The sequence below is a fragment of the Morone saxatilis genome, unplaced genomic scaffold (genome assembly GCF_004916995.1).
Source record: "Morone saxatilis isolate NCDOM2014 unplaced genomic scaffold, NCSU_SB_2.0 Contig3, whole genome shotgun sequence".
NCBI lineage: Eukaryota > Metazoa > Chordata > Actinopteri > Moronidae > Morone > Morone saxatilis.
This window is the reverse complement of record NW_023339873.1, coordinates 4,789,230-4,800,739: the sequence shown is the minus strand read 5'-3', so window position 1 is coordinate 4,800,739 and position 11,510 is coordinate 4,789,230. Positions and strand designations below refer to the sequence as shown.

The 11,510-nt window shown below is 39.1% G+C and overlaps 2 protein-coding genes and 1 long non-coding RNA gene across 3 annotated transcripts in view; 2 read left to right on the top strand and 1 right to left on the bottom strand.

Annotated features, from left to right (window-relative positions):
• Nucleotides 1-2,960, top strand: part of chp1 (calcineurin-like EF-hand protein 1) — a 5,901-nt gene extending 2,941 nt beyond the window's left edge. Inside the window, exons 6-7 of the mRNA XM_035673514.1 lie at nt 670-792; nt 1,418-2,960. Of these exons, the coding sequence (XP_035529407.1) occupies nt 670-792; nt 1,418-1,471 (177 nt within the window). The 3' untranslated portion in view covers nt 1,472-2,960. The remainder of the gene's footprint in view (nt 1-669; nt 793-1,417) is intronic.
• An 848-nt stretch (nt 2,961-3,808) lies between these two features.
• LOC118336796 lies at nt 3,809-8,311 on the top strand. Its single transcript, XR_004797126.1, has 2 exons — nt 3,809-4,145; nt 4,704-8,311. It is a non-coding gene; the product is annotated as an uncharacterized LOC118336796 (long non-coding RNA).
• A 1,241-nt stretch (nt 8,312-9,552) lies between these two features.
• oip5 (opa interacting protein 5) overlaps nt 9,553-11,510 on the bottom strand; it is a 2,381-nt gene continuing 423 nt past the window's right edge. The window contains exons 2-5 of the mRNA XM_035673517.1: nt 11,153-11,219; nt 10,547-10,669; nt 10,275-10,356; nt 9,553-9,815 (exon numbers count right to left, since the gene is read on the bottom strand). Coding sequence (XP_035529410.1) covers nt 9,723-9,815; nt 10,275-10,356; nt 10,547-10,669; nt 11,153-11,219 — 365 coding nt within the window. The 3' untranslated portion in view covers nt 9,553-9,722. The remainder of the gene's footprint in view (nt 9,816-10,274; nt 10,357-10,546; nt 10,670-11,152; nt 11,220-11,510) is intronic.

The following is an 11,510-nucleotide window of genomic DNA, read 5'->3' as shown; positions in this document are numbered from 1 at the left end:
TTAGACTTTAAAGACATCTTATCTTTTCTTAATGGAAATCCATTATTATTTCCTCTGAACTGTATTCATGTTTAACAAAGGAACAAATGCTACTGATATCTGTTTTTAAAATGCTCCTCACGGAGGGATTTCCATGTCAATGAGAAGACTTTGCCCTTGTGCTGATAATGAGGTGATATCTCTGCCTAACTGCAGGTTGATTTTCCCCAGACAGTCTAATATCCTGTATTTTGGCTTCCCTCTGTGTTATTTGTTGTCCCTCCGTGAAGCCGTCTCGGTTTCAGTAACATTGTGTGACCTGCAATTGCCATAAGCTGTTGGTTAAATGACTCAGATAGATCTCTTGTTTTGCGCAAAACACGTCCGCGTCGCCGTCTTCATGCAGAGCACGAGCCTTTAACGCTGCAACAAGCGACTCAGAGTACCGTTTGTTGACCTGTTTTAAGTATATGTGCCTTCTCTGTATTTATAATCATGTAATTCCTACAGTCAAGTGTGGCTGCTGTTAACTTGTAACAGTAATAACTACAAATTATCTGCTGTAGTGCTTAAATACACACAGTCTTAATATTGTCTGGGCAAACATCGGGACTGTTGTTCCTTCGCCTGGAATTGGTTTTTCCCTGATATTCATTAACCACGAAGGGACTTTTTGTTCATTCTCTCCAGGTCTTACGGATGATGGTTGGTGTCAACATTTCAGATGAACAGCTTGGCAGCATTGCTGATAGGACCATACAGGAGGCGGACACAAATGGAGATAACTCCATTTCCTTCAATGAATTCATCAAGGCAGGTTTTTGGGTCATGCGGGCGTTGGTCACCTTAGACATTCAACTCTGCTGTGCACTTTTACGACTGTATTCTTTTACTTTTTACGCTTTTTCATAAAAAAAGTCTCTCTACTAAACAAGTAACAACATAACAAATGTGCTTTGAATGAAAAGCTCTGACCGTGTACCACTACCATGAGCACATACTGTACATTTTTAGCATTGGCAGCCCTTAGTGGGTCATAAACTAGAGCCCAGGAGTGGCAAATATATAAAAAAAATAGATTCCAAGGACACATTTTACACAGTGCAGGGCTGATTTGCATGCCAACAAAGTGAAACTTGTATCCTTGTTTAGTCTTTCAGGTTAATCTAAGCTCTGGTTTGTATTATTTTTAGCACAAAGTTTCTTTATTTGAGGGGAAAACTACGAACAAGTTTAAATGTTTCAAACTGATTCAAATGTTGAAACTTGTTTGAAGTATTTTTGGTTCATACTCAGCAGAACGCATTGTTTCTGGCTGACAGTGTTGCACTCTGTTAATACCTGGCAGTGAAATTGTCATCACACATTACAGCACCGCCAACAGAGAAACAGTTATTCTTAATATCTAAAACCTGTTCTGTTGTGCTTGTTTCCTCAGGTCTTAGAGAAGGTGGACGTGGAGCAGAAAATGAGCATCCGGTTCCTGCACTAAATCGCTTCATTTTTATTTTTTTTTTTGTTATTATTTTTATTTCGAGTAGAGCTTCAACATGTCAGTTGATGTAAGAACACAACCTCATCCAGCTTCGCGCTGTCAAACTAAGCATTAGGTGGATAATGTCACAGATCTTGAGTTTCTGCCTTTGCACTGCTCTGTAAACAAAGGGAAAGTTGCGTGCCTTGGGTTGTTTTATGCAATGTCGCTGTATTATTATTTTTTCCCAGTAATGGAACATTATTTATTAGAAAACATTTTAAAGGGTCGCAGTTAAGTTACCACTGTTCCACTTTCACATGAAAAATAATTTTATAGCAAGGTACGACAAAGCTTCTTTTGCTATTGCAGTGAGTACGTTTATTCTAAATTTACTCATGCTGTTCCATGGATATTTAGCACACGCTGCGTCCGTATACATATGCAATGGTTCAAAGTGAAACGTCTAAGATGTGTGATTCCATTTCAAAACAGACGGTGTTTTTAACGCTAACGGGATCTTATGACTCCTCTTCCGTCAGGCGAGTTTGTCCCTTGAAACAAAGCAGAATCTGCTCCCCAGAGTTTTGTGTTTTTAACTCCCTAAAGTGCCATAAGTGTGGTTCCCCTTTGTAAGTTATCCGAACAGTAGACAGGAACCTAATGGCCACGTTTGTGCGTTTTTGTTTTCCCGTATGGGTTAACCTAGCTACTGCCAATAGATTGTAATTACCTGTTTCAATTGTTGGATTTCAACCAAAGCAAGCTTAATCCTTTTCTCAAAACCAGTAACCACCCAGGGCCCGTTGGAACCACTGGTGATTCATGTGTATAATCTATCTCTATCTCATTGGCTAGTGTGTCTGTCTGTCTGTCTGTCTTGTCTGTCTGTCTGTCTGTCTGCCCTTGCACATATTCTGACAGGTTACCATAGTGCTTTTGCAGAATGGTATCATTAGGATTAAGCTGCTAACATGGCCTGCTTTCAAAGAGGTTTCCCCCCCTGATGGAGTCTTAATGAAAACCCTGGCTAACAGTGTCAGGCCCTGTGGTGGAAACGGGGCTGTGACCGTTAGTTTTAGACTTGGAACAGGTTTAAACTCATGATGGACGTGTATACTTCTATTATATATGATCAGTAGCCTAGGTTTACGGCTAAGAAAAAATGTATTTGTTGATTTATGCACTGCTCAACATTTGTCTTTTCATTTCTTTCCCCACTGACTGGTTCCAGATGCTAAAGAGAATCAAATGCTTTCAAACTATATTTTCTGTACAGGCTAATGTTCATGAATTGGAGTGTCTGACCCTTTAATCTTTAACGTGAGTTTGTTAAATCATTACAAGGACACCTTCCAGCAGCTCAGTGCAGGAAATACAACTCGACCATTTTATTAATCGTTATGTGATTATCAATCGGCTATGATTCACATGGTATGTGATGTTGGTCTAGGTATTATCAAAGTGATTCATGAATTTGATTTGAATAAAATAAGTGCCATGCTGAGTTTGTGTCATGTCTGTATCTGGTTTTATTTTGGTCTTTAGACTCTATGGACATCCTTATTATGTTGAGAGGGGACTAAAGGGAAACTTATACCAACTAAAACTAATCGCATTGACCACAGCATCACTGGAAATGACTTTACTGTGATTTATGTATTTCGCTCTTAAATAAAATCACAGTAAAGTCATTCCAGTGTGCGGTGGTCAATGCTGATTTCATACTACATTGTCCTGGGGAGTGTTGTTTACAACTTAAAATTAACTATTTGCATATTCATAGATGATTTTTAAAAAATAAGGTATAAGGAGTAGATGCCTTTTTAGGGATTTTAACAAGGAAATTATATTTTTTTTGTGGAAAACACATTAGAGGCACACATTGCTGAAAGCAGGATATATTATATACGTGTCTGGAGAGGTTCTTTAACTGTTTTTACTTTATAAATGATAAAAGATTAATTTATTAGATTTTTTAGATTAGATTTATATAATTAGATGTATAAGATTGATTTATTTACGTCAATTAACAACTTGTTTGAGCACTAACTAAATTCGAGCAGTTAACTTTTTAATCATTAAGTATAGCTTAAATCAATATTTAACTATTTTAAAGGGTCTGCTCTTCAGAATGAGTCTTTTTAATGCTTAAGAACATTTTTTAGTGATGATACCAAAACACTAACCGAAGCAAACACTTAAAATAACTTAATTAATGCGGCTTTGTGGTCATACTTGAGCGGCAGTGAACGCACCACAGCGCTGATTGACAGAAGACAGAGGTACATCCGGGGCGGGCTTTAATCTTTGATTGACAGGTCTCCGGCTCAACCGCCGCACTCTTCCGTTGGCTCGTAGTAACAGAGCCAAAATGGCGTAGAGCGGAGGGTGTGCGGAGAAGGGGACGAGAGAGAGAAGGGACTACCTTCCTTCTCCTCTCTCCCCGGGGGTGTGAGGAGGGGAGAAAACCGGGCGCGGAGGGTTTTTTTTTTCGGTTTTAATTCTTCTTGAAATGTGTCCTCACCCGGCGCGGCCTCTCTACCCGGAATAAACCCGGGTAAAGACGTCCAGTTTGGGGGACCTGAACGCGTCGCCGCGGAGGGAGAGAAACCCCCCCGGGCTTTTGTTTACCGTTAAGAGCCGCAGCTCCAACCACAGTGGAAATACCTCCGCATCGTTTCGGACCAAGGTCAGTTGCTTTTCCATCTGTGGATTTATTCCTGCACTAGTTTTGGGGGAATTGGCACGGTAGTTAAAGGAGGGAGGGGGGGGGGATATACTCTTGCATTAATTATAGATGATGCTATTCTATTAGATATTCAATTCAGTATCTATAAAATCAGACTATAATCTGCATTAACTGGACGCCAGAGCACTTCCATTGACTGGCTGGTCTATTGGGAATCAATGTAACCATTTTTCTATGGTTGTTGTTTCGGTTTTAGTCATTTTTCACGAAAAATACAAATTATTCTCTAGTTTAAGATGATTTATTGTGTATATTAGCTGTTTTTTCTGTTTTATAGCCCTTTAAATGTGTTATTTTTGTGTTTTTGTCTGTTTTTTGGATGACACAAGACATTTAAAGATGTCACATTGGGCTAAAGGAAATTTTAAAAGGTTTTTTATTACAATTTCTTGACATTTTATAGACCCTAAGTTGTAGTCTTCGCTCTCAGTTGCTCTGCTTTAGAAGAGACTAAACTTACGCAACAATAAAGAAACCGTGTGTGACTTTGTATTGTAGGATTTCCCAGTCAGTGCAGTTGAAGTGAAACCAGCTGAAGCCCAGACCGGAGGGGGAACATCTCGCTTCAGACCAGCCCCAGCACCACCGACGGATCACTTCCACGGCCGCCCAGACCTGTGGAGGTAAAGAACGGGTCACGGTGAAGATGACCTCTGTCGGGCTTTTGGGACACGGGTGTCCTCCCTCCTGCCGTTGCTGGGACACTGGCCCTCTCTCCTCCACAGCATCCCCCTCCGCCCTGGCCTGTTTCTGCCGCATGATCATCAGTCAGGACATCTCCCGAGATTGCGGGCTGGTCTGACTTTCATCACGCACCCTCTGACTACGTCTACATGTAGGAACGATGGCGTTTGCGGTCGCCAAGTTGGCTGACACGCCGGGGAGTTCTCTCGGGCGTAAATGTCCGTAAATCTCCCATCGTTCGGGCTTTTTTACAGCCAGATCTATCTTCTTCTCACGCTGCATGTAAACGTAGTCACTGATGGTTCCTGAGTAACGACAACAAAAACATCCCCACACGCTCTTTAAAGTCGATCAAAGCAGTTTGATAATGAACAAACTGCTCGTGTTCCCTGGGAAGAAAGTAATGACACAAGATACTGTAGCAAAGATCAAGGCCTGTGATTAAATTAGACTCATAGGGTGTTTCTTTTCGGGTTTTTGTTGCACTACCTCATCACCATAACAAGTCCAACAGTGAGTGAAAGGGAGCGTGATCAGTGCAGATATCTCAATGGTTGTCAAGCGCCACAGCAGTCTTTATATAATGTTCCTGAATTAATTTGGTTTTTGGATTTTAAGAGGGTTAATAAGCAAGTTGTTAAGAGTCGATAGATGAAGGCCGAGCATGCACACTGATATTTACTTTCAGTTCAGACACTTTTGAGGAAAACGCTGACTCACTCTGACTGTGGTCCCCTATGCATCTGTCCTAAAGGAACGTCACAGGATAGGATTTTTACTCCATGCTCTTAGTTTTTGCATTTTGGGCTTATTGTGCTCTCCTTTGTCTGCAGGTTTATTCACAAAACTGCAGGTAGAGACAAAATTGGCAATATTCCCCTAAAATTTGGCAGCTTACAGTATTTAAAGTTAGTCTTTTATTATTAAAGTCTAGTCCAATTTTCTTCCAGTAGTATTCTCTTCATATGGTCTTAAGTCTTGTTCGCCCTTAACATACTTTTATTTTTGTCTTCCCTCCTGGATATGTTCTAATTTCACCCTCTGAACGCGCTAACGAGCTCTCGTTTTCTTCTTTCCCTCTTTAACACGAGGTCTCATTTACGCTTTACACGCCGCAGGTAGTCGCAGACGGATTCCTTTTTGCGCCATGAACGGTGAGACACAATAATCTAAATCTGACTTGCCCAGCAAAGTTTATCAACCGTCGCCGAAGGCTTTGTCTCTACTCGCTGTTTTCACGTCTCCAGTAAGCTGAGAGACACCGGTGTTGAAGTAGCAGCTTTAAATCAAGCTTACACCTGAAGGAAACCCTGGTCTCATTTCTTTTTTTGTTCCTTTTTGTTCCTTTTTGCCTGATTTATATGAAGAAAAACAAACATTTACCGGGATTTGTGCAATATTTGATCTTAACTGTCATGTTGTTGACCAAACTGTATATTGTATAAACAAGTGACAAGTTGTTTGAAAGCAACAAAATCACCAATGTCTTCCATTAAGATATGTATAGACTCATGTGCATTATAGCTTATTTAGCAGGACTGTGGTGCCAACATTATAGTAGCCATGCATGACCAGTAGTGATGCTTGCTTCATGAAGAATAGTGAAATCGATTTCTAGACTAAGCTGGAGCTCAAAACTGTGGAAACCTTTTCAAATTAAACAGCGATAGACTGACTTACTAGACCTTTTTTTAAATATACCACATTTAGATACAGCTTTGCCCTAAAATCTTAGACCAGTGCGAGTTCTCCTTTTTATTCCACGTCTTGGGTGTAGAGTAAGTTGCATGATTTAAAATACGATTAAAGTATGACACAATCAGGCTATGCAGTTAAAAAGAATCGATCCAAGTCGTTTTCTGTAGGCGTGTGCGCTGAATATAAGTGAACGCTTGAACAGAACCGCTCTACGTTCTTAGGATTATTATCTGGGGGGAAGAAAAGCTTAAGAGATGTCCTAAAATGTCATTCGTGCACTCTCGAGCATCAAAATAATTACGTGACGGCCAAAAAAAGCTCTCAGATGTGACGATGATAGAAAACCTTTAGAGAACTGTTACATGAAGAGTAGTACTTTAATCTTAGATTTGGATATAATTGCTAGGGATCCGACGTGGTGTTTTAGTCCTAGAATTAAGATCTCACCATGACACTGTATTGTACATAATACCTCATAGTTTTGGGATTCAGAGCGATATATTTTAATCCATAAAATTGTATTTGATTAGAGTTTTAGAAGCAATAACCTACAATAATGCATGAGTTTAGTGCCAGGGTGTAAGTGTTAAAAAGGAGTCTGTAATGTCATGTGGAAAGGATTTCCCTCCTCTCTTTTATGCCTATGGTAGCTATCTATTAGTCACTTTTTTGGGTGGGGGGGGGTCGTATAATGTTTGGCTTTAGAATACAGTATCACATACAAAGGTTTGGGATACTTCCTGGAGAACAAGGTATACGTGAGGACAGCTGTAGCATCATGTTATCACACAGACAAACTAAATACTTCTATTTTTCACACACTAGTTTCCCTGCTTTGTATTCTTTGCACACCAAAACAATAATCTAAAACCAATCTGTACACGAGAGTGGCTTTAAATTTCAATTCTTGTAGCATTTTTACATCCCCAGAACCCACCTCTCCCTTTTTAGAAATGTAGACTTTCAGTAACTCTGTGGCTGCAAAGGACTTACTGAACGAACTTGACACTTGTTTGAAAAGCACTTTCTCTCTACGTACTGACTTGCACCGTCATCATCACCATCCTGTCTTGAATACTGTGTTCTAAAAACCCTGTAATGCTCTTTGTGGGGATTTATAATCACAATTTATAAGAAAGTAGGCGTCTAGCAACACGAATATATGGGTTTAAAAAATTATGCATGACTTTAGCAGAGTAACGAATGATTTGTATTGCATGCAATAATCCAACTTTGTAATGTGAATGAGTGTAATTAGGCTAATGAAATGTTCATATCAGATGTTTCTGTGACAAGGTGACAACTTGGGGACGGTTGTTTGACACAACAGCAAGCATGTTGAAGTAGCTTCGATCATCAGCTGTGGTTTTTACAGACTAAACTGCACCAAAAAAAGGAATAACGGAGAGTAGTGTGAAGTGGTTTCTGCTCTCACTCTATGGCAGTACAGCCACAGTGCAGCTGAAAAACACCATTTAACCTTTGTTCCCATGAAAAAAAAACAACAACAAAAGCTTAGGTAAGATTACGATTAATGACATTACTTTGTTGATCAACTTTTCCACTGAGGAGGTGGACTGTGTAGAAACTATGCACTCCAGAGGGAGGAAATGGGCATGCTTATTACGTGTGAGCCTCTTGTCTGGTTTTGTATTAACTGAAAAAGAAAAAAAGATATCTGTATCAGAAATTCAGCAATAAAATGCAGCATGGTGCCAATTGGATGGCTGAGTGTTGGTGTTTACTGAAGAGAATGAATGACAATCATCATCATCATCATCTGTAGCTTCGCTTACACCCACGTGAGAGTGTAATGTTTGTTACGTGCCAGAGAATAAAGATTGTTAAAGGGAAAATGGCACAAATATGAAGATAGTCCTGAGATAGGACTGAATTCCTAACGCTGAAATTGAGCTTATAGGAAAAGTTCAACATATATTTGAAATTCACATATTCACATTAAGTTAATATTAAATCAGAGATGGATGATTTAATATTCAATAACTCTGACCGAGCCAAATCTAACTGCTATCTCTAAAGTTAACACAATTATTACGGACTTTTATTATCAGGCTGATTTACGATAGCGTTAATTTAACATTATCAGCCCAATAATTATCGTGCGTTCGTAGTTTCCAGGTTCTAATGCTGGCATATACATTTCAGTTAGTAAAGGTTCACAATGTAGAAATTATAACAGTAGAAATAATAAAAACAGCAAAAATGTTTCTTTTTTTTTGTCTTTTTCATCAAGTTCAAAATACTTTAAGGTAGATGTGTCTCTAAACAGATCAACTACAGTGTCTAGTTTATATACAGTCATTTTCTCTGGGTAACTTTACTCACCTTGTTTGTTAACGACAGAGCACACATGTATTTCTTGATGAACAGGGTGCAGTGACTTTACACAGTGAGGTTGCCAGGCAACCAAATAAATAGTGAGAGAAGCAACAGTAGTGGCCAGTGAGTTTATTTATGTTTTACAATAAATATATGTTTTATTAAAATGTTAGCATGTTAATCTAGCCATTAAGTAAAACGGAGGCTGACACAAACTCATTTGTTTTAGAGGAATCCATGATCCAAAGTGTCGGACAAATCACCTTTTGGTGGCGCTGGATAAAGTCACCAAAGAACGGGGACTATATCTGTCTGAGATGTTACGTTAATTCATCTAATAGTTGTAGAGATATTTCACTTTGGACTCTGAACGACACTGCTTGCATGGCTAAACATATAAACATTAACAGCATTATTTATGTCAGGTTGAAAATGGATTTAAGAGGTCAGGAGAAGTTTGACAACTGCAGAGAATCAGATAAATAATAATCAGAATATTGGCCAGAAATCTGTTTCAGCTGTTCAAATGTAATACTGATGTAGACCTTCAGTTTAAATACCACAATATGGACAATACATCTGCAGAGACTAATCAGAACTAATAAATAAAACAAAGACAGCAATGCCTGCATCACCAAAAGACATTTAATGGAAACACAAAACATGTGGGGAAAAAAACAACAGCTTACAACACAAATTAGTCTACACGAGGGATTGGAGAGCAGATTGAAGAACAAATGAGATCACATGGACCCTAATCCCAAAACCAGGCACCGTGTAGATTAGTTGTGAACTCTACTTGTCGAATTCACTGGTAAGACTCCTGTTGGCCAGTCTGCTCTTAATGCGTGACATCTGATCCAGCTGCGCTTCAAACTGCTGTCTCACCTGCAGTGAAAAGAGATTTGGTTTTTTTCCATTCCTGCCTGCGTTTTCTTTTCACAATAGTCCTTTGTCACACTTGAACTTTTGAGCGTGCAGGAAAATATCTACAAGTACAAAGTCAAAGGGAACTGGATTTACTGGAATGCTATTTTGGACTCAGTCTTTAGTACAGCTGAGGTTGATGGGTTATAGCCGGAGATGTTACTGAGGCTGAACTTTCAAACTTAATTTTTAACTCTTCATACTCCTCAGGGGGATTCAATTAAGGACATGTTATATAAAAGTTTAATAGCCACATCATAGATGAACTAAGTGCCTATCATATGTCACTAGAGTAGCGTTAGTACTCAGATTATGAGATTATTATGCGAGTATAAGAATGAAATGAAGCACTGCAGTTGTACATACAGTTATTGTTTCTCATCATCAGAATAAAAACAATATTAGATTTCATTGTCTCACCTCATTAATGCTTTCTTTTAAGGCCTTCAGATCAAATGTAAGTGTGGATGCTTTCACCATTGAGCTGCTGTTGAGGATGTAACTGCAGAGAAAGAACAGAAAACAGGAGTTTTGAAGGATCTAGTGATGTAGCCTTTAAAAAAAAAGCAATTCATACAAACAACAGACAACGTCCGTAAGGCACTTGTTTATTTTATCCTCTCCAAATGGCCGTAAACTTGTACACAAGAAGTTAATATGCTTTGTGTGCTCGCAGTGGCAGCGGGGCTTACCAACTGATGTTTGCTTTGTAGAGGAGAAATATGGAGCGAACCGTGGCCAAACGAGACGGGGCTGAGTGAATAACTCTACCCACAGAAGAGAGGCAGCCGCGACACTTTAGAGAACTGTAGATGCTGCGAGGAAACAGAAGCAGTGAAAACAACACAAACAAACAAAGCAGGTTGACTAAGAACAACACATTTCTTAATCCCAGTCAGTAACCTGAAGGTGGAAGTGGAGGATAGAGGTTTTATGTGTGTCTTATGTTTACACCCATGTTGCCATCCCACAATTTAGATCTAAACCTGACATTGCATTATGGTGTAAAGAGATGTTTACATGTTACATTATGTGCATTACTTTATTGTATGTAAGTTATATATATGTGTATTTCACCTGAGGGTTGAAGGCAACCAGGCTCTTAATATGTACATGTTCATTTACTTAAATTAAAGTCACTTTCCATATATTCAGCTTTAACCACATGATAAAGTTCTGTGAAGTTGTCTACTGTAGCTGTGTTTTTTTTTTGCCTCTACAAGCGTAAAATGTTATAATATAATAAACACTAAGGCATATTTACAGCTGTCCAAAAGCCAAAATACTTTTTGACTGACCAATTTGCCATTTCCCCTTTGTGTCTTGACTCCGCTGCATCACTGACGACCACATCATTAGTTACTCCTGAAGGGAGACAGGCAGTAAAGTGTTGATTAATATCATACTGGGATTAAGCATGTGGTTATAACCGATGAAGGGTGCCCTGCAAAACACAAATAATACAAATTCACAACACAAAATGGCTGAAGTAAGAAGAATGCAACAGGTTTCACATGCAACAATAAAGCAAGATCATGAAACTGTCTAAAAAAAAACACTCCACAGTTCACAAACACTAAATAATTTAACAAAATAAAAAGGGACAACAACTAGGTCATGTGATGCCACCATAAGACTCAACACACACACACACAC